This window comes from Liolophura sinensis, chromosome 6 (genome assembly GCF_032854445.1).
Source record: "Liolophura sinensis isolate JHLJ2023 chromosome 6, CUHK_Ljap_v2, whole genome shotgun sequence".
NCBI classification, from domain to species: domain Eukaryota; kingdom Metazoa; phylum Mollusca; class Polyplacophora; order Chitonida; family Chitonidae; genus Liolophura; species Liolophura sinensis.
Window position 1 is genome coordinate 5,646,350 of NC_088300.1, and position 26,679 is coordinate 5,673,028.

The 26,679-nt window shown below is 36.6% G+C and overlaps 1 protein-coding gene across 1 annotated transcript; it reads left to right on the forward strand.

Moving 5' to 3' along the window:
• The first annotated feature begins 330 nt into the window (after positions 1-330).
• LOC135466750 (uncharacterized) lies at positions 331-26,602 on the forward strand. Its single transcript, XM_064744412.1, has 19 exons — positions 331-1,100; positions 1,404-1,486; positions 1,834-1,954; positions 2,560-2,688; positions 3,465-3,587; positions 4,052-4,170; positions 4,998-5,102; positions 5,607-5,733; positions 7,778-7,979; positions 10,397-10,541; positions 12,715-12,879; positions 13,121-13,185; positions 13,624-13,705; positions 17,661-17,730; positions 20,070-20,301; positions 20,765-20,855; positions 21,415-21,531; positions 23,858-24,024; positions 25,237-26,602. The coding sequence occupies exons 1-19, from the start codon at positions 783-785 to the stop codon at positions 25,377-25,379; spliced, it is 2,604 nt and encodes an 867-aa protein (XP_064600482.1). The 5' UTR covers positions 331-782; the 3' UTR covers positions 25,380-26,602.
• Positions 26,603-26,679: the final 77 nt, after the last annotated feature.

Below are 26,679 nucleotides of genomic sequence, written 5' to 3' on the forward strand. Positions count from 1 at the left end.
CGGGACAATCAACGATCAGTATTCTGGAGGCAATAATATGATGAACGTATTGGGCAGAGAGTAAAATTGGGTGATAGTTGCCTCCAAATTTCTAATCAAAATTTTAGCCGAAAAGATAGCTGAAAGATAAGAAAACACTGTGCGAGTGATTTTTACGCAAACTATCCTCTCTTGTTTTATCCTGTCAATATTAAAAGATCACTCAAGACATAAATAATAATTTGCCTGACTTGAGGATAACACTGGTATCAACTACCTTCGGTAAAGTTTTATTTTTGTAATGTGAATAACCCCTTGGCGATTGTCATGTGACTGTTCAAAATGGTGGAAGGGGCGGCAAAGATTGTCAAGGGAAACTCCCACTGACGTGCCTTCATTCCTTGCAGTGTACATTGCTGTTTAGAGAATCGAAAGCTTTCTCTTTATCGGTCACAGAAGGATCACGCATAGACCTTATTTGTTGTTTCCTTTTTGTAAATAGCACAGTTATGTTAGCAGCATGTTTTAAATCGCCATAAACTGTGGGCGTAGCCTGGGGGCTAGCAGACCACATATTCATGTGGCGATGTGCGGTTAGACCATGTACGAAAGAAAAAACGATGATTTGACATTGAAATTTGCTGTTTTTGAAGGGGTAGAAAGGGATGCTCTCACGTTGAAGCGAATGGTTTGCCATCTTTAATGCACAGGTTAAGTAACTCCGTTTCTCCAAGGAAACTCTAACGCCGTAACGGCGCAGTGTTTAGTTTGGCTCAGTTTGTGACTTTTCTTGTAACATTGATATGTCTGTGATCGAACCCACGATGAACTCCAAAGAAACAGACTTCGCTTCCCGTTTCGACAACAAACCTCTAAATTCAGCAAGTATAGTAGAAATTAACGAGCGTGAAGGCCCTTATGCGAAATCTGAAGATACAAATGTTGATTCGAAAGACCCAGTGCAAGCTCAGTCAAATGACAGCCATGGATACAAGAGAGTACCAAGTGAACAGGCTGCAGAAGCTGAAGATGCTCACAGTGGAAATAAAAATAGGCCAAATGTTTCAGTTCGTTCAGAACCTGGCAATGACCGTGTGCCGGTGACACCATTGTCAAAGGAGGTACGTACACCTTAGTTTGGAAACAGTTCCTGATCTTTCTGATCTTTTCCTTTCTCTTGACATCCACAAGAAGTGATGTAGAAGTTATGTCCTTATTTTTTATGCCTGATGATTATGCAAGGGTTTTGTGTGTGTGTGTGTGTGTTTTTTTGTTTTGTTTTTTTTTTTTTGTCAGATTTAAACTGTGTTGCCTTAGGCAACCTTAGCTGAACTTGAAGATATATTTTGGGCTACTCGGTTTCCAAAAATATCCTCATCCAAGGATCAGACTAATAGGTTCACATTGCAGTCTTAATTTTACAGGAGTTGCTGATTGCTGCCACTGTTGTGCTCGATGCAAAGAAAGGAAGAAACATGTATTTCAAACCTGAAGGGAAATATGTTAGGTATGACTTCAGTTTTGAAGATTTGACATTATACACTGATACAGCTGTGTAAACTTTCATGTGTTTAATGCTTTTACTTATGAACAATGTTCTCTTAAAACATTTTCCAAACTAAATAATGTCTGTGTCAAGGGTTTTTTTATGAAGAAGATTGCTGTAATTTATATGTATGTGTATATATATATATGTCAATGTGTGTGTGTAGAGGAAGTTTTATTTGGCTTTCCTTGTAAATATATACTTTATGATTATCCTACAGTCTTGTGTTTCTGTGATTAAATAAAAGCATAATTAAATTGATGTATGTCTGAAGTCAGATCAATAAAATATGCATTCTGTCTTTGTAGAGCATACTTATTGTACCAGAAGTGGTATCTGGTCTATGCACTTTACTTTGTAATTGCTGTGAATCTGTGCTTGGCCTTATTTGAGAAACCAGCATTACCTGGTTGGGAAGCTCCATATTGGGTGAGTTACCTGCAAGTTGAGTGAGAAACAAATGTGTATGTTTTCATTTTCATTTGCAAATTCAGAACATTTATCATTCACTTGAAAGTAAATACCATGTATAGATGAAGGTTTGGTCCATGTAGTCAATAGTCAGAGTACTCAGTGAGTTTCATTTTGTTGTCAGGTTGATAGCACATTTATCAGATGCAAACTCCAGCTCATGAGTTTTAATTTTGGCTGACTAAGTTTTAAAGCAATAAATTAAATAAGAAAACAAAACATAATTTCATATCAATTCCTGGGATGCTTTAAAGCAAACATAATTTGACCCTGGAATATATAAGCTATGTTATCTATTAAAATTGAGAAATTAATTTTTATATATAAATCACTTTATTTCACCTGAAGTTTGGTATGTAAAAATACACTTTCAAAAGCACATAAAGATCTTGAAATGATACTTTTGATGCTAACACTGAAGTTTATCTGATAGCTTAAGAAATAAATCAAACTTCACAAAAAAACTTTAAAAAAACAGCACCATATGGTGGATGAATCGATTAGAATCAAGTGATATGTGTCATTATTATTATTTATGGAGTGATCTTGTGGTGTTTTCATAGGCTACCATGATCATTGAAGTAGCATGCCTTGGATTCTTCATATTCCGAACAGCACATGCATTTTACTTTGATTCAAAAAGTAAATTTTGGAGAGATGCCAAGAACCTCATGGTTATTGGTGGCATAGTGGTAAGTACAAAGCAATCATAATTTTAAAATCTATGTATCTTGTTGCTCTTTCTTTGTTTTTTTTTCTGCATTTAGCAGCACATAGTGGACTGTACTTCCTTGTATCTATCACTTTAATATTTGTGCACATGGTATGTTTGATTCATTTATTTATTTCAGTGGTGTGTAATGATGTATTCCAGAAAAGTTTTCACTTACATGAAAGTGTATAGGTGTAATGTTGGAGAACACAGGACAAAACCTGCAGGAAATCACCAAACTCTCAAATGACAGGGCAGTCATTATCTTATGGGGACCAGCTCAAAGTCAAACTGAAGCTGAACTAGTATGAGCTGTATTAAAACTCAAAGACTCTTTAGTCAAAAGTGTGAAGATTTTGAAGACAGCTAGTCCTCTTCTTGCACATGAATGTTGCTTTGAAACATACACTGTACCAGTGAATTACCATACCATTTACATAAAGCTATAGCGATTTCAAGTATTATAGCTCTATGAAAATATTTATAATCCTGAGCAGATACAGAGGAGGATGTTAATTTCATGTAACATATTTCACCACAGTATGTGCAGTGAATGGTCACAAACAAATGCTAACTGGCAGAACAATTAAGTGATATTGCATTCATGGGTGTGTATATATGTAGAAATCCGTAATGTTTCATACTATCATCCAGTCTTTGTAAATGTTTGAATGCTTGAACAGGAAGTGTTTTGGGGATAGGGATGAGCTGTATTTGTATGGTCATGCCCTTATTGTGTATAACCTTTTTTTACAGCTGACCTTGATTGACATAATATGTTACATTGCCTGGTTTAATGTGGGACCGGCAGATACAGCTGTTCGTTTTTCCAGACCAATACGTCCTCTATTCATCATTAACTTTCCAGATGGTCGTCAGGTAAGGTTTAAGGTTTTTCAGATGTATATTTAATTATAGATACCTGGCATTCCATTTGGTTGATTTCCTTTTGAAGAAATCAATAGATTTTTCATAGTACCATTTCAATAGACCTCGTATAATTTTTATGCAACTCTGCCTACAGGGTTGATATGATATTTTGAAGTTATAGGCATATTACAGAATAGTTTTCATTTCTTACTTTATTAAGCTTATGTACACTCAATGAATGGGTATAAATATTAATTACTTCTTGGTGCACATCTCATGGTAGTATTGTACATGCATATTTCTCTTCCCCACTGTAACTTGGTTATTCCTTTAGCATTATCAGATAAAAAATGACCATTATGTGATTTAATCTTCAGTGTGGCAGTGAGGGCCCCTAACATTGATTTGTTCCTTTTGATCTGAGAAGAAAATATTAGAAATGCTTTCTCATGATTTTCTTTTTTTCATTTTAGATAAGGAGAGCATTTCGAAACATCCGGCGAACCATACCAGAAATTGCCAATGTGCTTCTTTTGTTTTTCCTAAGTCTGCTTCTCTTCTCTTTATTAGCTCTTAAGCTTTTCGTTGAAAAGTGAGTGAATTTATATTCTTCCTTATTTTATTAAGCAGTCTGACAAACAACTAACCATCCAAATGTGTGTCAGGTACTTTAGAGAGGTACAGCATTCACCTCAGGTCACTTAAATAAACTTGACAGATGATCTTTAGTGAGTGACTGAGTGCTTGGGGTTTAACGTTGTACTTAACAATTTTTCATTCATATGATGACGAAGGAGTCATTGGAGTGTGTGTAATGTGCCTCCTTGTTGCAGGATGGATTTCCACCGCTCTTTTTCTAGTGCTGCTTCACTGAGACGACTTACCGCGGGCAAGTAAGCCGCCTCGCCCGAACCATTATACTGATACGTGTCAACCAGTCATTGCACTATCCCCTTAATGCTGAACGCCAAGCGAGGAAGTTACAACTTTCTCTGTTAAGGTCTTCTGTGTGACCCGACCTAAGATTGACCCTGGATCTTCTGCTCCTGAAGCAGACGCTGATGATCTTTACCATTATAGTGTAATATTCTTTGGCAAAGCATAAATCATCACTCAAATAGACAAAATGTATGTAAATATACAAACATATGTAAAAACTTATTGACACTGGGCCTTAAATATAACAGATTCTGTACTTCTGCAAAAATTCCTTGTCTTGTATGAAGTTATCAGTGAACAGTTACTTGTATTACTGTAGCTGTTCAACCTTTTCCCATGTTTGCAAAGTGTTTATGTAAGCTTATTCTGAAGGAATTTTTCTGTGCTGCTTGATATTATTGGACTTTCTGTGAAAGTTGCTTTTTGATATGTGAAAAGGTTGAGGAATTAGGGTACACTGTTATTTTTTCCACCCCAAAGGACCAATCTTCAGTATCCTAATGGGAGGCCTTACTTCAAGAATTACCTTGACAGTATGTGGGATATGTACATTCTGGTCACGACAGCCAATAACCCAGATGTGATGTAAGTCTTTAGTTTTGTTTTGTTTTTTCAATTCGCTTGCAATATATCGTGGGTATACCTTAAATTCTCAGCTAATTTAACCAGTAAAGCAAGCAAGATTTTATAGAGTAAAATGAATCAAATGGGAGCTGAAGGACTTCCTAAAAATCAGAAAAATCAGATCAGATAACACTCCTTGACTAGCAAAACATTAACAGCATACATGTAGTGTATGATTATGGTCAACTTTGCAGAGGATTTAGGGTATTCCAGTATACGGACAAGTAATATGTGTGCATCAAGGCTGCCTCTTCAGAACACATCTGCTGATCAGAATTATCATGACGTGGTTCTAGGTTAATTTAAAAAATAACTATACAGATACGACTGTATCTTTTAATATGAAATAGACCTAAACAATTGCGATTGATGTCATAATCTACTATCCTTATTTGTCTGGTGATTTTTGTATGCAGAAAATGATGTTAATGAGTGACTATTATGCCTCATCGATGTTTTGGACAGGATGCCAGCCTATGACTTGAACAACTGGTATGCCATCTTCTTCATTGTCTACGTGATTATATGTTTGTACATATTCATGAGTATTGTCCTGGCTGTCATTTACAATAACTACAAGAAAAACTTGAAGGTATGTAAGAAGCAGTCAAATTTTGGTGCACATGGTTACCTAAGCCCTCTCTCGCTTTACAAATACACTTCACCCTCTTTACATTTATGTACACCTCACCCCTTTACATTTATGTACACCTCACCTCGTTTACTGGCATGTACATCTCACCCTGTTTTTATTTATGTTCCCCTCTCCATCTTTACAAGTATACCTCGCCTACTTTACATATACACTATTCCATCTTTACATGTACACGTTACCCTTTTTACATGCTCACCTCTGCCTTTTCCGTTTATGCCAACACATACACTTTTTACATGAATACCTATCCCTCTTTACATTTTTGTACACCTCACCTTCTTTACATGTACACCTCTCCCTTTTTACATGTATACCTCTCCCTCTTTACATGTTCACCTCTCCCTTTTTATATGTATAGCTCTCCCTTTTTACATGTACACCTCTCCCTCTTTACATGTTCACCTCTCCCTTTTTATATGTATAGCTCTCCCTTTTTACATGTACACCTCTCCCTCTTCAAGTTCATGTACACTTCTCTCTCTTTACATTTATACCTCATCTCTTTACATGCACACATCATGCTGTTTACATGTACACCTTTCCATCTTTACATATGCACCTCACCCTCTATACATTATTGTAACCTCTTCATCTTTACATGTACACCTGACCCTCTATACATGTACACCTCTCAATCCTTACATGTACAACTCTCCTTCTTCGAGTTCATTTATTCTTCTCTCTCTTTACATTTATACCTCATCTCTTTACATGCACACCTCTTCATCTTTACATGTGCAGCTCTTCCTCGTTACATGCACACCTCTCCATCTTTACCCATACACCTCTCCATTTTTACATGTACACCTCTCCCTCTTTACATGTACACCTCTCCATCTTTACATGTACACCTCTCAATATTTACCTATACACCTCTCCCTCTTTACATGTGCACCTCTCCATCTTTACATGTACAGCTCTCACTCTTTACATGCACACCCCTCCCTCTTTACATGCACACCTCTTCATCTTTACATGTACACCTCGCCATCTTTACCTACATGTATACACCTCTGCATCTTTACATGTGCACCTCGCCCTCTTTAACTATACACCTCTCCATCTTCATATGTACTCCTTTCCATCCTTACATGTACACCTCTCTATTTTTACATATGCACCTCTCCCTCTTTACCTATACACCTCTCCATCTTCATATTTACGCCTTTCCATCTTTCCATGTATACCTCTCTATTTTTACATATACACCTCTCCCTCTTTACCTATACACCTCTCCATCTTCATATGTACTCCTTTCCATCTTTACATATACACCTCTCTATTTTTACATATACACCTCTCCCTCTTTACCTATAAACCTCTCCATTTTTACATGTACACCTCTCCCTCTTTACCTATAAACCTCTCCATTTTTACATATACACCTCTCCCTCTTTACCTATAAACTTCTCCATTTTTACATATACACCTCTCCCTCTTTACCTATAAACTTCTCCATTTTTACATGTACACCTCTCCATCTTAATGTGTTCACCTTTCCTATTTAAAACCTGCAATTCAGTGTTTGCTAATGTATTCCTCAAAATTCTGACCAAGATCTTGTAACAAGTGTCTGTATATATTGTCAAAGAAAACTTTAAAATTCTGAATGTTGTACTCACTCAGAAGCTTTTGTTTGCATGTAGTTGCAAATTTATTTTCACTTGGCTTAAATTTACCATTGAAAACCTTTCACATATAGCATGGCTGTTTCAAGTGATGTGGTCAGGAGGACTTGCCTTTCTATCATTAAGACATACAAGGTGCACAAATCTGTGTATAGATACAAATAATTTTGATCAGCATCTAGTCTGTGCTGTTTATTTTCTTTTTTGCAAAACACATAAGTTTGAAAATTACCAGAGCTTTCAGTGTCATTATAGAACCCTTCACCTGAAAATATGTAATTGCTACACACAATGTACATAAAGACAGATAAGTACTACATGTGCACTTAATTTTTATCGTGTTTATGTCTCAGAACGAAGTGAAGATTTCTGTGTACAACAAGCGTCGTAAATTGGCTCAGGCATTCCACATCCTGAAGATTTGGCAGAATGGCCGTTATGTTGTGCCACAGGACAGGTGGTTAGAGTTGATGAAGCTGGTTGTCCCTGGGAAGAGCGATACCTGTATCGACCTGTTACTCAAGGTTTTGGACACCAATGGAGATTTGACCATAGGTAATATTACCCATTATCATAGGTGCTAAATTACATATGGAGATTTCATCATAGATAATGTTACCTGATATTTTCAATGCTAAATTACATATGCAACTTTGATCATAGGTACAGGTAACATTACACATTATTATTAGTGATAAATCACATATGGAGATTTCACCATAGCTAAGATTACCCATTATCATCAGTGCTAAATCACATATGGAAATTTGACCATAGCTAAGATTGTCATCAGTGCTAAATTACATATGGAGATTTGACCATAGTTAACATTACCCATTATCATCAGTGCTAAATCACCTATGGAGATTTGACCATAGTTAACATTACACATTATTATTAGTGATAAATCACATATGGAGATTTGACCATAGCTAACATTACCCATTATCATCAGTGCTAAATTATGTATGGAGATTTGACCATAGTTAACATTACCCATTATCATCAATGATAAATCACATATGGAGGCTTGAGCATAGCTAACATTACCCATTATCATCAGTGCTAAATTATGTATGGAGATTTGACCATAGTTAACATTACCCATTATCATCAGTGATAAATCACATATGGAGGTTTGACCATAGCTAACATTACCCATTATCATCAGTGCTAAATTATATATGGAGATTTGACCATAGTTAACATTACCCATTATCATCAGTGATAAATCACATATGGAGGTTTGACCATAGCTAACATTACCCATTATCATCAGTGCTAAATCACCTATGGAGATTTGACCATAGTTAACATTGCCCATTATTATTAGTGATAAATCATATATGGAGATTTCACCAGAGGTAACATTACATACTATTGCGAATGCTAAACTAGAAATGGTGATTTGACCATAGCTAACATTACCTATTATTATTAGTGCTGAATTACACATGGAGATTTGATCATAGGTAACATTACCCATTATTATTAGTGCTAAATCACCTATGGAGATTTGACCATAGTTAGCATTACCCATTATTATTAGTGATAAATCACATATGGAGATTTCACCAGAGGTAACATTACATACTGTTGCGAATACTAAACTAGAAATGGTGATTTGACCATAGCTGACATTACCCATTATCATCAGTGCTGAATTACACATGGAGATTTGACCATAGTTAACATTACCCATTATCATCAGTGCTAAATCACCTATGGAGATTTGACCATATCTAACATTACCCATTATCATCAGTGCTAAATCACATATGGAGATTTGACCATAGTTAACATTACCCATTATCATCAGTGCTAAATTACATATGGATATTTGACCATAGTTAACATTACCCATTATCATCAGTGCTAAATCACCTGTGGAGATTTGACCATAGTTAACATTACCCATTATTGTTAGTGATAAATCACCTGTGGAGATTTCACCAGAGGTAACATTACGTACTCTTTCCAATGCTAAACTAGATATAGTGATTTGACCATAGCTAACATGACATTTGTGTTAAAAAATAATAATGAGTCATTTTCTCAAAGAAAATCTTTTACAATAACCGAAGAAGACTGTTGGCAACAAATTTTCTGAATATTGAAGTGATGGAGTCCATGCATATTACTTTGTTGATGTATTGTACACACCTTGGGTGATGAAAGCAAGGATATGACGTGCCTAATGTCAGGATAATGAGTTTATTTTGAATTTAAAAAGTGTTCTTTTACATGAGCAAATGTGTAATAATATACAATTTTTGCATGTTTCAGAGTCGAACATTGTTATTTGTCAGCTCAAGATAGGTAATGTACAATGAGAGGGCAGCATGAGTTGTACATCAGCTGACGATAGCTGAAATATCATGATGTTCCACTCTGAAACATACAATAATTGTTTAATTATACCTGACAACCCGATCACTCAAGACTTTATTTACTTTTTCAACCCATCACTCAAGACTTTATTTACTTTTTCATACATAAATGGGTTAGAGTAGGGAAGTATTGAAACATATAATAATTGTGTTACTAGTATTATACCGGATAACCCATCCATCAGGACATTATTTACGTTTTTACGTGAATGGGTTGCTGTCATTTGCATTCTATACATGTACAAATCATCAGCGCTCTACACCTTGAACCAAGGTTGGTCTGTCATGTTAACACATTCTCTGTGACTTGTCAAAAGCAATGACTACCAAAACAGCGACTGTCAAAGCAGACAGCAGCTGTAACATAATACAGCACAAAGGGAGACTACCTAAGGCATGCCCAAAAATAAATGTGACTTAGTATGGTCAGCGTGCTACAGTGCATTTGTTTCTTTAATGACATCACAGTGTGCAACCTCAGGAAATGCTGAACCCCATGTGTTGTGATATGATCCACTGGGGGAACAAAGAATTTATCAAAGTTATAATCATGATCTGGTATGATAGTACTTCTCCTTGCAGAAAAGAACGAGTTTCTGACCTTGGCTGACCTCCTGCAGCTGCCCGTGACAGAGGTGAAGGACAGGATGACAATCATTGAGAAGCACTTCCCAGGGGTTTTTAACCATCGAGCCAGTCAAATTCTGCACATGATTGTGAGACACAGGTCTGATGTGCAGAAAGTTGTCTTCTTATCATCTTAAGCAGATAAAATCAGTCATGACCTCTTTTTTTAAAGTGAAAGAAAGCTAAAGTAAGGATGAGAACTTTATTCTTTTAATTATTTTTTTGACTTTAAGATAGTTGAATGCATTCAAGTGTTTGAATGCTATGGTGGACCATTATGACCCATGTAGCTGGGTACATCACAAGGTCTTTTTCGGACTGGGAACTTATGGGTTAATGTTGAACTTACTCACGATTCATTATTCACGATTAGGGTATGACGTAAATAATGATAGAAACAAATTATCCTGAAAGGTCATATAAAAATGAAGTGACAAGGGCATCCTTAGTACCTTGCCTTGTCCAGTATGGTCCATAATAACCATCTTATAGTTCAAACATTTGAGAGTATTTAATTCAGTGAAAAAACAACAAACCCTAAACCTAAGAAAAAATAATGACAATATATTGACAATTCACAGTGGCCTTTCTGATGATGTTCACTTTATATGTTACACCAATTCATACAAGGATTCCAAACTTGGTACTCAAGTTTATTTTGACATGAACTATGTTGATATTTGACTCACCCAATAACATTTTGACTTTGGGGAGTTTTTGTGGGAATTACATGTAGGGATTACTCGTATGCCAATGAATAACAGCTCACATGAAATGTATGTGTATGGACATAGGTTATTTGTCTAGAGACACAATACAAGGTCAGTGTGATGTCATTACATGGATTTCTGCTGCATATTTGGAGAAGGAAAAGATCTGTGGTATAATCCAGCTGTATAATGTGGAAATAAGAACTGAACTGCATTATAATTAAGCTGCACCAAGTATAATTGAAAAGCTAACTGTGGCATATTTCAGAGTATAGTTTATGAAGATAGCTACAGGTGTAAAAATAGACTTACATGGACCATCAAGACTGGTACAACCGTTAAAGTTGGAGGACCGTATTTGCGCTAAAATTCAACACAAAAAGTGCATTTTTTAGGGAAATAGATGTCATAATATACTGAACAAAAATATAAACGCAACACTTTTGTTTTTGCAATTTTCACAAGATAATGTTGTGATTTTTGTCAACATAGTTTTTATCTGCTCAGACATTTTGGAATCGCCTCAGAGAAGCGAATTTGCGAGCCCGTGGACCACTCCAAGGTATTACCCTTACGTATGAACAACACCAAAGTCGGCGCAACTGGGTTAACATTCATATTAGTGGACAATGTGTTTTAGGATGAATGCCGTTTTCAGCTACTCAGATCCCACAGGAGGCAGCATGTTTGGCCGCGCTAAAAGCCCTATGAGACCTAATTCGACGCCGTTCTCGTGCGTGGGGTGAAATATAGTGGTGGTGAGGTATTTGTGTGGGCGGTGATAAGTCATGGGTATCATACTCAATCCGGCACCCAATAGTCGTCCCATTTGCCCGGGGTCATGGGGTAACATTTCACCATGACAATGCCTGTCCTCAAATGCAGAGCATTTCTACAGGCCGAAAGGATTGAAGTGCTAGACTGGCCAGCATATTCACCTGATTTGTCCCCAATCCTCGACCAGTGTGTTTGTCGACGATATCCAGTTTCAGGTAACATCACGGAGTTGTGTTTGGCCCACACACAGGAGTGGGAAAACATTCTGCAAGTCACAAGTGACCATCTCATCAGCCCTATGCGTCAATGATTTGTAGCAGTGCAGCAGGCCAATGGCAGACATACTGGGTATTGAAGTGTGGAATTTCCCAAACTGACCCCTCCCCTGTCTCCTAACTTCCCTCAGCATTACTATAGGTTGTCCGTTTCCATTAGTGATGGAAATGTATTGCTAAGAGTCCATTTTATGCCCCCCTGAAAGGCGGTAGTGAAAGGAATGTGATAACAGAGTTAATTTTATCAAAATATTGGGTGTTACATTTATATTTTTGTTCAGTTTAAATTACTGACAATGAAACTTACGTATTTCCAGTGGGATATCACCCAGCTTCCAAAAAAAACTCTCCCAGAACAAACCTCAGAACACTCCGAGAACACTCCCAGAATTTGACAAAATGAGTAACATAGTTATAAGGGAAATGCAGGACTTAAGTGCTTGTAGATTTATTCTAAACTCCTCATCATACATGTACATAGGCTTTCGTCTTTTCTTCTCTTCCCATACAGATGCTTTCGCTACTTCTTTGATTTCATGATTTTCGTGAACGCTTTTTGCATTGGATTCAGCCTGGATGAAGCGGATTGGTTTTTTCTGATCATATTTACCACTGAGATTATACTAAAACTCTATACATTTGGAGCGAAGGAGTTTTTCTCCAGGTTCTGGAATATGTGAGTACTACTCAGAAGCAGGTGGCAAAGTATGCTCTGTTTCCATCACACATAAACTTTCTTTTACCATGGCTGTTATACACAACTTCTTAATCAGACTTGTTTTACCATTACTTAACTGCTGAATTTCACTGATACACCTGTAAAATATTCTTCATTATGCTATAAAATAGTAGTTGGGTGAATAAAAAAATATTTTATTTTATTTTAATATGGCGATTGTCTTGTGTTTTATTTGCAGATTTGATTTTTTTGTGATTGGTACTGCATTGATTGCCTCCATTGTAGAGGCCATAATTGGTAATGGTATGTGCTGATCTTCACTTATTATTTATGTTATTAAATATGCAGACTACTTTACTCTGGTTAATCCGTGTGCATGTAGAACACTTTTGGTTACCATTGGAATTTCTCTAGACATGTATATAAGCTACTGGCCTACATTGGTAAAACTCCAAACAGCCTCTTTTTACTTCTAATATTCCTGGTTTATGCTAACACTAAACTGTATCTGAGGCCCTTATAACTTTCAGCATAATATTGTCTTCAAAATTCTGCAAAATGAATGTGTGAAAGAAATATGTACTGTTATAGAAGCTTCCTGCATATCCGTGAGATCTACATTTTATTGTCTGAAATGGCATGAAATCACTTAGTTTAAAACTGTACATTAAATGTTATCCGATACAGATTCATATCTGGTGGTAAAATTTGTCAAAATTTTTATTCACAATTTTTTTTCAGACAATGAAGAATTCAGTACCCTTGATCCACTGTTGGTGCTGAGAGTAATGAGACTGATCAAGATATTTGGGAGCATTCAGAGGTACTGTACACATTATCTTATACACAATTTACCAAGATATTTGGGAGCATTAAGAGGTACTGTACACATTATCTTATAGCATTTACCAAGATATTTGGGAGCATTCAGAGGTACCGTACACATTATCTTATACACAGTTTACCAAGATATTTGGGAGCATTCAGAGGTACCATACACAGTATCTTATACACAGTTTACCAAGATATTTAAGAGCATTCAGAGATACTGTACACATTATCTTATACACAATTTACCAAGATATTTGGGAGCATTCAGAGGTACCATACACATTATCTTATACACACTATACCAAGATATTTGGGAGCATTCAGAGGTACCATACACAGTATCTTATACACAGTTTACCAAGATATTTAGGAGTATTCAGAGGTACCGCACACATTATCTTATACACACTTTATCAAGATATTTGAGAGCATTCAGAGGTACTGTACACATTTTGTTATACTTAGTTTACCAAGATATTTGGGAGCATTCAGAGGTACTGTACACATTTTCTAATACACAGTTTACCAAGATATTTGGGAGCATTTAGAGGTACCATACACATTATCTTATACACAGTTTACCAAGATATTTGGGAGTATTCAGAGGTACTGTACACATTATCTTATACACACAGTTTACCAAGATATTTGGGAGCATTCAGAGGTACCATACACAGTATCTTATACACAGTTTATCAAGATATTTGGGAGTATTCAGAGGTACCATACACAGTATCTTATACAAACAGTTTACCCAGATATTTGGGAGTATTCAGAAGTACCCTACACATTGTCTTACACACAGTTTATTAAGATATTTGGGAGCATTCAGAAGTACCGTACACAGTATCTTATACACAATTTACCAAGATATTTGGGAGCATTTAGAGGTACTGAACACATTATCTTACACACAGTTTACCAAGATATTTGGGAGCATTTCAAGGTACCGTACACATTATCTTACACACAGTTTATCAAGATATTTGGGAGTATTCAGAGGTACTGTACACATTATCTTACACACAGTTTACCAAGATATTTGGAGCATTCAGAGGTACCGTACACATTATCTTACACACAGTTTATCAAGATATTTGGGAGTATTCAGAGGTACTGTACACATTATCTTACACACAGTTTATCAAGATATTTGGAGCATTCAGAGGTACTGTACACATTATCTTACAAACAGTTTACCAAGATATTTGGGAGCATTTCAAGGTACCGTACACATTATCTAACACACAGTTTATCAAGATATTTGGGAGTATTCAGAGGTACTGTACACATTATTTTACACACAGTTTATCAAGATATTTGGGAGTATTCAGAGGTACTGTACACATTATCTTATACACACAGTTTACCAAGATATTTGGGAGTATTCAGAGGTACCGTACACATTATCTAACACACAGTTCATCAAGATATTTGGGAGCATTCAGAGGTACCATACACATTATCTTACACACAGTTTACCAAGATATTTGGGAGCATTTCAAGGTACCGTACACATTATCGTACACACAGTTTATCAAAATATTTGGGAGCATTTCAAGGTACTGTACACATTATCTTACACACAGTTTATCAAGATATTTGGGAGCATTCAGAGGTACCATACACATTATCTTACACACAGTTTACCAAGATATTTGGGAGCATTTCAAGGTACCGTACACATTATCTTACACAGTTTATCAAGATATTTGGGAGCATTCAGAGGTACCATACACATTATCTTATACACACTTTACCAAGATATTTGGGAGTATTCAGAGGTACCGTACACATTATCTTACACACAGTTTACCAAGATATTTGGGAGCATTCAGAAGTACTGTACACATTATCTTACTCACAGTTTATCAAGATATTTGATTGTCATTGTATGACTGAAAAATTATTAAGTAGGACATTAAACACCCAGCAGTGACTCACTCACTCACCAAGATATTTGGGAGCATTCAGAGGTACCGTACACATTATCTAACACACAGTTTACCAAGATATTTGGGAGCATTCAGAGGTACCGTACACATTATCTTATACACAGTTTACCAAGATATTTGGGAGCATTTAGAGGTACCATACACATTATCTTATACACAGTTTATCAAGATATTTGGGAGCAGTTAGAGGTACCATACACATTATCTTATACACACTTTACCATGATATTTGGGAGCATTCAGAGGTACCGTACACATTATCTTATACACACTTTATCAGGATATTTGAGAGCATTCAGAGGTACCATACACATTATCTTATACACACTTTATCAAGATAATTGGGATCATTCAGAGGTACCATACACATTATCTTATACACACTTTACCAAGATATTTGGGAGCATTCAGAAGTACCATACACATTATCTCATACACACTTTACCAAGATATTTGGGAGCATTCAGAGGTACCATACACATTATCTTATACACACTTTACCAAGATATTTGAGAGCATTCAGAGGTACCATACACATTATCTTATACACACTTTATCAAGATAATTGGGATCATTCAGAAGTACCATACACATTATCTTATACACACTTTACCAAGATATTTGGGAGCATTCAGAAGTACCATACACATTATCTTATACACACTTTACCAAGATATTTGGGAGTATTCAGAGGTACCATACACATTATCTTATACACAGTTTACCATGAAACACTATCATGATGTAATGAAAACGTCGAGTTAACACATTTGGCTCTTGAAGCCTGCCTTAGAATCCCAGCATTCAATTGTATACACATGTAGTAAGGTGAAATCTTTCAGTATTAATCAGTAAGCTCTACGCATATGGTTGTTGGATATGGTTTAATGGTCTTTCTGTGAATACTTATTTTGAAAATACGTGTGAGGTTGAAAGACAAAGTATCTACTTTCATATATGGTTGGAAAAATCTGTTTTTGCTGAAAAACTCTGTAACGACATGAACTTCGGATATCTGTGGCCCCCTCTTACCATTTTGAAGCTGCACTGGAATAACACTTGGAAAATGTCAAATTAAGTAGTTCTGTGTGGCTATAGAACTTGATCTATATGTATAAAAACTTGAAGTTTGAGTTCAGAAATTCAGACAAGCTGTGTTTAAGAACAGGATTGTTTGATTGTATCGTTTCTGTTTACCATTCTGTTTGAACTTTTGCACTTACTTTTCTGTATCTGTGCATGCATATTTATTTTCACTTGAGCTTTTTGTATTGCTACTGTATAACACTGTATTTTACATTGTATTTCTGCAATCTTTTGAACTATTTGTTTTTCTGTATATCAAAAACCTAATCAGCATTTGATGATTCTCGAGTTCATGCAAGTTTAGGCAACTTGTGCTTGGGGACTCTTGTAAACTAACATGATGAAAAGACATGATATTACAGTAGTTGTCAACTAGCTACATTGTTGAGCCAACAGTCTTGCCTATGCATGCAAGATGTACAGTATATTCAGTCTGTCAACTAGCGTAAAATCAAACCTTGTAGCCAGGCTAGTTTGGGAGAGACTTCACCTTGTCTTGTCCAGACCTGCACTAATTTGCCATTAAGACTCTGAAATGCCAAATAGGTTCATTTTAATAGTGTGGATTGTAAAAGGGACTCTCAGAAAGGATAAGAAAGAGTTTCTGCACTAATGTCTCCACTGTTGGACAAACAATGTCATCATCAATTTTGTGGGACCCAGATATCATTAGAACACCGCAATGTTGCTACTATACAACAATCCCTTGCTGCAATTTTTCCTCCCATCCACAGTGGGACATGGGTAGATATGCCTGTTCAACAATTCTCAGGCTTCCCTAAGTTTACAAATCTATACAGGTATTGCACTGTCATTTTTCTGTTTCTCCTTTGCAGGCTTTTACTGTAAGCTACTAGTGTTGCTGCCATTTCTTTATTTGCTCCTGTCTTTATTTCTTTGCTTCAGATTTAAAGTGATTATTTTGACAATTGTCAACATTGGACCATCAATTCTCTCCTTTGGAGGTGTAATTTTTGTAAGACTTCAAATACAGTTTATCCTCTCTAAATCCAACCTTCTAGCATTTCCTCTTGCCCCAGAAACACCGCTTTGTATCCAACTTGCATGTTGAATGCAGTATATTTCGGCAGACAAATTGCATGCTCGACAAACTAGTTTTTTACTCCTATTTTGACAGTATGCTTGGTGTGCATGGAAAGCTGTTTGCTTATTTTTCCTTTTGATTGGCTGTTAACATTTTTTATCAAAATTTAGTTTGATTCCATTACATAACTAGGACATTATTTATGCATGATGCATTTTACAGTTGATTATGGAATTATAAGAGAGTCTCTCTAGCAGTTTTCAGAAGTTGAGAGGAAGTTTCTAATTGAGTTGGATTATTCTAATCCTGGGAAGGTCTGCCGGCAACCAACAGATGGTTGTGGCTTTTCCCTGGGCTCTGCCCAGTTTTCTACCACCATAATGCTGGCCACCTTAGTATAAGTGAAATATTCTTGAGTATGACGAAAAACACCAATCAAACAAATGCGTAAATAAATCTAAATCGGCACTACCTGTAATTTGTGACATTGCTTGCCATTTACATAAAAGTGCAAATATTTGTAAATATTTTTGTACTCTGGGGAAATTGGGAGATCTGACTGAGACGGTGCAAAAGAAAAAGAAAAGTCAAGTGTGTCAAGATTAAAATTAGAGTGTAGCTTCTTACTGTGACCTCTTTAAGTGTAAGTTTGACCTCTTACATCTGAAGTCTATTTGCCCCCTCCTACACCCTCCCTCCCCCTTCCCTTCAACAGGTGTCACAGCATACACTGATTGTTTAGGAATGTTGTGGTATGGGGGTCAACAGTGGGAGCTCACAGTTAAATGATTTTATTATGCCAAACTTGATAATGTACTTCTTCAGCTCCATCAACTATAGTTTCCTGAGCATTTCTTAAAATTACTAATTATTTTTTTTCTTTCGAATGTTTACTTTTACATACATACATTACATACATTTACTTCATTTTTCCATGCACACTTATACAATGTTTGATCCCTAATTTCCCACCTGCTAATCTATAAACTATACACCTACAGATCCTTTATTTCGTTCAAAGAATGCACTGACTTAAAATGTTATATTTATGCAGGCCAGTTGACATCTGGCTGGGAATAATAAGTTTTGGTGACTAAGAGGAGATAACTTTGATAAATGATAGCTATTGGTGTGGTTGAAGGAGGATATGGTGTTCTTAACCTCCAGTATCATACTAGTACCTTTATGACTGATACTGACAGCATGTTTAATGCTGACTTATTTCCTCTGCTTGGTATGTTGCATGTGCAGTGGGGCTAACTCATTATACTTTATAGGTCTTACACAGGTTGATTGATTTGTAAAGTAGCAAATGTTGTTGTAAGTGTTGAAGTGTGTTACCAAATTCGACGTAAAGTCAGTTTCATATTTGTGTCAGCCATTATACTGTAAATGACCAATATTAAGAACACATCAGTTCCCATATGGGCTGTGGGAATCTTTAAACCAGGTTGTAAGTGTTCCTGCTGGCTAAATTCCTACAAGGTTCATTGAATTGAATAAGGTGCTTGGTGAGGTTTCCTCCCAATCTTTGATCGGCTTTCTCCTGATAACTGGGTGTAGAGAACTAAAACAGGTACTTGGTTAGGTTTCCTCCAAGCTTTGATAAGCTTCCTCCTGGTAACTGGGTGTAGGGAACTAAAACAGGTGCTTGGTTAGGTTTCCTTCAAGCTTTGATCAGCTTCCTCATGATAACTGTGTGTAGGGAACTGATTCATGTGCTTGGTTAGGTTTCCTTCAAGCTTTGATCAGCTTCCTTCTGATAACTGAGTGCAGGGAACTGAAACAGGCTCTTGATGAGGTTTCCTTTAAGGTTTGATCAGCTTCCTTCTGAAAACTGGGTGTAGGGAACTGAAACAGGCTCTTGATGAGGTTTCCTCTAAGCTTTGATCAGCTTCCTCCTGATAACTGGGTGTAGGGAACTGAAACAGGTGCTTGGTTAGGTTTCCTCCAAACTTTGATCAGCTTCCTCCTGATAACTGGGAACAGGAAATTGAAACAGGCTCTTCGTGAGGTTTCCTCTAAGCTTTGATTAGCTTCATCCTAATAACTGGGTGTAGGAAACTGAATCAGGCTCTTGGTGAGGTTTCTCCCAGTTTCCTCCCATCATAATGCTGGCTGGCGTCTCATAAGTAAAATATTTTTGAATACAGCATAAACTTCCAATGAAATTCAAAATATTAAAAGACTATTTCAGTAGTCAGTGTAAACCACATTATAAATAAATATGGTGAATGTTTTTCACCTGCACATGTCTTTCTCTTGGACAGATCATCTACTACATGTTTGCAGTTGTTGGCATGGAGATTTACCAAGGGAAGATTGAGTATTTTGAAAACAGTTACAATACGTCTTATCTACCCGATTCCAAGAAATTTTGTGGAGCAGAATCTCTTAAGGACAGTGATTTCTTCAGATTCCGCTACTGTAGTAACAACTTCAATAACATTCTGAAGGCGTTTGTGGTCCTCTTTGAGCTGACAGTAGTCAACCAGTGGCATGGTATCCTTTTATTGTTAACTGGCATATACTGTTACCTTCATTGCTGTTAATTTTCAACTAACACCATAACTGCAAACTCAGATGAACAAAAATGACATCCTTTGTGCTTACCATGTAGTGATGTATGCTCACCATATAATCATGTGCTCACCATATAATCATGTGCTTACTGTGTAATTGTGTGCTCATTATGCAGTCATGTGCTCACTGTGTAATCATGTGCTCACTATGTAATCATGTGCTCATTATGCAATCATGTAATCGTGTGCTCACTGTGTAATTATGTGTTCACTATGTAATCATGTGCTCATTATGCAATCATGTGCTCACCATGTAATCATGTGCTCACTATGTAATCATGTGGTCCCTGTGCAATCATGTGCTCACCATGTAATCATGTGCTCAATACACATTCCTGTACTCAGCATATAATCATGGGCTACTTTTCCTTATCCTGATCCAGTGTTATCTTCGGGGTTTGTGATAGTGACTCATAAAGCTGCCAGGCTCTACTTCTTCCTCTTCCATTTGTGCACTGTTGTCATTGTTCTCAAGTAAGTGAACAACAAATGTTTTAACTCAATTATATTCTCTTATGTGGAGTTGTTTCTCTGGATTTTCGAAAGTTTGATATCATTATAGCCTTTAATTGATCTACATGTATGTGACTGTAATGGGTATGTTTATTGATTGCTGTCATATGACATGAATTGATGAGTCAATATTTACACCCTCTTTATAACTGACTCATAAAGCTGCCAGGCTCTACTTCTTCCTCTTCCATTTGTGCACTGTTGTCATTGTTCTCAAGTAAGTGAACAACAAATGTTTTAACTCAATTATATTCTCTTATGTGGAGTTGTTTCTCTGGATTTTGATGACCTTACCATCACACATTGTACCTTTGCATACATGATTTTTCTTATTTCTTATACACAGACAAGGCAAAATTTGCATGAACACAGTGCATATGTAAATGACTGCCACAGTAATGTACACATGTTCCACTAATATCTCCTATCTTTAAATGCAAATCTTAATATTAATTGACCAAAAGGCATAATATACACCAAAGTATTAAGAAGGTCCTCCAATGCCTATTTTCTCTTTCAGTATATTTGTGGCCTTTATTCTGGAGGCGTTCATCTTGGAGTACTCTTTGTCAAGAGCCGGGCATCTGGAGTCAGTTGTGGAATCCAAGATTAAGGAAATGGGACTTGGAATTGGAGCGTATGTATTGATGTAGTAGCCCCTGTTCATTGATTATAGAATGCAGATGTACAGTGGCTAAAGATATTGTTAGACTTTGTTACGGTATGTCTGTATTAGGAAGGTTCAGCACTTCAGTGGAAGTATAAGGTACTCGTATCCTGTTGTATTAAGGATTCATCTTTATATGTTTTTGTACTGTTCACCAAGTGTTATGTAATGGCAGGAGGAGGTGGCTACTGACTAATATCATTTAATAATGTGTGACCTTACATAGCTTGGGATGCTTTGTGCCTTCTGCTGCACACATTTGTATACAAAAGTATTCATCCATGTCAGAAAGGGTCCACCTAGTCTCATGAAGAGTGGGAGGTTGTACAGACCTAACCTTGATGTAAAGGATGTCATTTAAGCCTAAGGATCTGTTGATCTTTGTGTGGAACTATCAGTACTCACCCATCCCTTTAGAAGGTTTTCCATATCTGGAGGCTCATGTATCTGAAACTGGTCACTCAGCTTGTAGAATGTACCCTAGCCTGATCATGTGGATCTGTTATGGCTCCTTGACCTGCAGATGACCACCAAGGTCAGTTGATGTCAGTAGAAATCTTTATGGGCTTGTTAAGACATTTGAAAGATTTCAAGGCCAAAGAGGATCGCCCAGATCTGTTAATGTTGATTTGGATGTAAAGTGTCATCCAGGTCTGTGGAATATCACCCGGATCTGTTAATGCTCATATGGATGTAAAGTGTCATCCAGGTCTGTGGAATATCACCCAGATCTGTTAATGTTCATATGGATGTAAAGTGTCATCCAGATCTGTAGAAGATCACCCAGATCTGTGATTGTTCATATGGATGATAATATCAGTAGAATATCACCCAGATCTGTTAATGTTCATATGGATGTAAAGTGTCATCCAGGCCTGTAGAAGATCACCCGGATCTGTTAATGTTCATATAGACGTGAAGTGTCATCCAGGTCTGTAGAAGATCACCCAGATCTGTTAATGTTCATATGGATGTAAAGTGTCATCCAGGCCTGTAGAAGATCACCCGGATCTGTTAATGTTCATATAGACGTGAAGTGTCATCCAGGTCTGTAGAAGATCACCCAGATCTGTTAATGTTCATATGGATGTGAATATCAGTAGAATATCACCCAGATCTGTGATTGTTCATATGGATGATAATATCAGTAGAATATCACCCAGATGTGTTAATGTTCATATGGACGTGAAGTGTCATCCAGGCCTGTAGAAGATCACCCAGATCTGTTAATGTTCATATGGATGTAAAGTGTCATCCAGGTCTGTGGAATATCACCCAGATCTGTTAATGTTCATATGGATGTAAAGTGTCATCCAGGTCTGTGGAATATCACCCAGATCTGTTAATGTTCATATGGATGTAAAGTGTCATCCAGGCCTGTAGAAGATCACCCAGATCTGTTAATGTTCATATGAATGTAAAGTGTCATCCAGATCTGTAGAAGATCACCCAGATCTGTGGTTGTTTATATAAATGTGAAGTGTCATCCAGGTCTGTAGAAGATCACCCAGATCTGTTAATGTTCATATGAATGTAAAGTGTCATCCAGATCTGTAGAAGATCACCCAGATCTGTGGTTGTTTATATAAATGTGAAGTGTCATCCAGGCCTGTAGAAGATCACCCAGATCTGTGGTTGTTTATATAAATGTGAAGTGTCATCCAGGTCTGTAGATAACCCAGATCTGTTAATGTGTAAAGGTCACCCAGATCTGGAGATGTTTATGCAGATCTGAAAAGGTTCACCCAGACTTGTAGGAGATCACCCATATCTGTGTTCATTTAGATATGTAAAGGCTGATCAACTAGAGGGTAACATGGACCTAAAAGGGATTATCTATGCCTTTAGAAAATCTTCCATGGTGATCCGTCTGTAAGTTCATTTGGCTCTGTACAGCTTTATCCAGGATATAGGCTTACCAAGGTCTTTAGAAGGCCATCCAGATTTGTGGCTGTTCTGGTGTGGATCTTTGAAGTCTCAACCAGGCCTGTTGAAGTCACATCCAGGCCTGTTGAAGTCTCATCCAAGCCTGTTGAAGCCTTGTCAGATCTGTGGATGTTGATACAGACCTTGAGGACTCATCCAGACATGCAGAAGATGTCCATTCGAATATGCAAAGGCTTATCCGAGTGTGAGTTAGTCACAAATAGAGGCTAAATTTAAACTCATTTAGGATTCATGATAAAGGCCTTTTTTTGCCAACATAATATTGAGCTGGTCAGCATTTGATGCCAATGGACCAGATAATGATGACCTATAACTCATGAAAAAGTCATTATTGGCTTTGCTTTCACAGTAAACCAAAAGGTCCGTTTGCTCCGAAGCCTGATAGGATGGATTTAGTAGATAATGAAGAAAACACTGACCAAACTGACCACGCTGATCACGCAGAAGACTCAGACAATGACAGTCTGCCTGATATCTCCAAGGAAAAAGGATTCCGCTTCCATTTGAAAAAGAAAAGTAAGTGTTAAGAAAGAAAGGCCTGTATGTCATGAATAACATGCATTATTGCAGTATCTTTGCAGTTTAAACTGCTTTCATGGACATTTTCTCTTAAAATGCCATTAATTGATAAAGACACATTTTATCCTCTGTGGAGTAAAGAAAGAGAAATTATGGTGAAGAAGTGTTAGATTAAAAAGGCAGAAGTTTGTGGTTAGCTCTGTTTGAAACCTGCCATCATAAATCAGGGTAATATTGTGTATTGTGTAAAATTGCACGTCTTAACTTTTCTCATGTAAGAAAAGATCTGAAACTTCTTAATTTGTCCACCAAGCAAAAATTATTTTCTTTTTCTTTTCAGACTTTTTATGCTCTCTAGGCAAACAAATTGAAAAAGATGTATACAATTTTGTATTTTCTTGTCTGCAGGTTACAATACTTAAACATTTTTATCACATTGACATATTATACTGTAGGAATTGTATGTCAAGATGTCTTTTTCATCAGTAATGATGTCGTAACGAGTCTGATGTCATGCAAGGATTTCTGTAACTGTTACTTTGTAACTGCTTTGGTCAGTTTCTGGCTTCAATGGCAGCACATTGAAAATCAGCTGTTTTAACAATGTGAACTACACTGTAAATCATAAATCACTGAGATTTCACTGGGATGCAGGTTCATGTGGTGATAATCTACTTCCACTTTAAACTTGTGCTGAGTAGATCAGATTTCTGGTGGCTAAACCAACCAACTGAAAAGGGCAAGTTAAAGTTTCACACATACAAGCTGTTAAATATGATGAAATTGTGCGTGTCACACACACTTTTTGTTAGATCTGTAGGAGGAAAAATCTGTTACACAAGAGAATGTCCAAAAAACATTTTTAACTGCGAAAGTTTGATATCATTATAGCCTTTAATTGATCTACATGTATGTGACTGTAATGGGTATGTTTATTGATTGCTGTCATATGACATGAATTGATGAGTCAATATTTACACCCTCTTTATAACTGTTTATTAGGGACAGCATCCATGGTGCAGGCAGACCACTTGGATTCCTCAACAGTAAGGGAACATGTTTAATTATTGACATGCTGGCTTGGGAATTTCGTCAGGACTGGTGTCATGGTTTCTTCGAACTCATTCGAACCTTTGTCATTTAAGTGAAATAGTTTGAAGAATGGTATGAAATATATTTACAACACCATTTGTTTTATTTATGTCTCAGGTCGCAAGAAGGTTGAGGTTTTACTACAGCACATGTTTGAGGGTGAGATTGATCCAGAGGATGAAGGCGATGAAGACACTCTGGAATATCTGCTGAAACAGGAGTACAGACCTCGCAGACTGACCCTCGATGTCGTCTCTTAAGTCTGTCAGTCCAGTACCAAAGACTCCAGAGAATTGGGCATTAGAAACATACAGCCCTACTGTGGGGAATGCAGTTATTCATTGTGATATAATATTATATGGGATGGTATGCATTTCCTAAACAATGGCTGAATGGCCAGCTGGTTTAGGGGAATATTCTTTTATGGCCAACAGAGTTGGTGAGTTTTCTAACAATGCTGTGTTGAATTTTTGTTTAGAAAGCTTTTCTAAAATTCATTTAGCCGAGATTTTAATCTGTGTGGCTGTATGCCAGTATTATTCAAATGTTTTAATCTGTTCACATATTTTAGGTGCTTGTGGAGGCTAGAGAGCATATTGTTAGAAGTCGGTTGACTGCAAGATATTCAAAATTACCAGTACACAATTAAAATATTACAATATTTCACAGGGCACGCTTTGTACATCTTAGGGTTAGGGGCATGTGACTACCTGTTTGACATGTTATGAGATTATAACACATGAAGGAGTGAGAACTTTTTCCCTAATATATACTTCTGAAGAATTCCACTCTCATGAACAAAATCTTACATTGATATTCCTTTTATTTTACAGTTTATTATGTTACTTTTAAGATCATCACTATTTGAACCTGATGTGAAGAATTCTGTGTTTTATAAATTTCTTAACCTATCCAATCATACAGGTAAGAATATATTCTTGTTCTCTTGTATCTATAGTCGTCGTCATATGACTGAAAAATTGTTGAGAACGACGTTAAACCCCAAGCACTCACTCACTCTTGTATCTATAGTATTAATATATAATCAAAAGAGTGACTTTCCAACTCTTTGTTGCATCAGAGTTATTCAGATATATATTTTGCAACTTGTTGTACTAGCCAAATGCTAACGTTTATTTGTTTTCCTAGAATCCTTTATTAAGAAAGTTATTAAGAGCTATGTCCTGTTTTGTTGTACAAATCTATATTGCATGGACTAGTTATTGGCCACCACTGCAGACTGGTTGTAGGGTGTAAAACCTATCAGCTCACACAATGGTATATACTAGTTGTCAAAATGTAGAACAGATTCATGGATGGAAACACTAATAATTAACTTGGTGTCATGTTGAGATGTTGCATTGGTAATGTGGTACAGTGAGTCTAGTGTATTACAGTGGGGCTAAATAAACATTGTTCCATGATGAAAATGTCAGAAAAAAAGGTTGTCGAGTTATATTGCTTACAGAAGAAATAAATAATTTACGGGTTGAGTTGGGCGAATTCCCTTTTGTATGTATATAACATCTGTTTTCATATTACATCATTTGATTGGTGTAA

Bases quoted from the DNA above. Each gene is read 5' to 3' on its own strand.
- LOC135466750 (XM_064744412.1), top strand. From the start codon at position 783: ATGTCTGTGATCGAACCCACGATGAACTCCAAAGAAACAGACTTCGCT. The intron at 13,706-17,660 runs GTACTGTACACA...TCTTTGCTTCAG, and splicing joins ATATTTGGGAGCATTCAGAG to ATTTAAAGTGATTATTTTGA. The intron at 20,302-20,764 runs GTATCCTTTTAT...ATCCTGATCCAG, and splicing joins AGTAGTCAACCAGTGGCATG to TGTTATCTTCGGGGTTTGTG.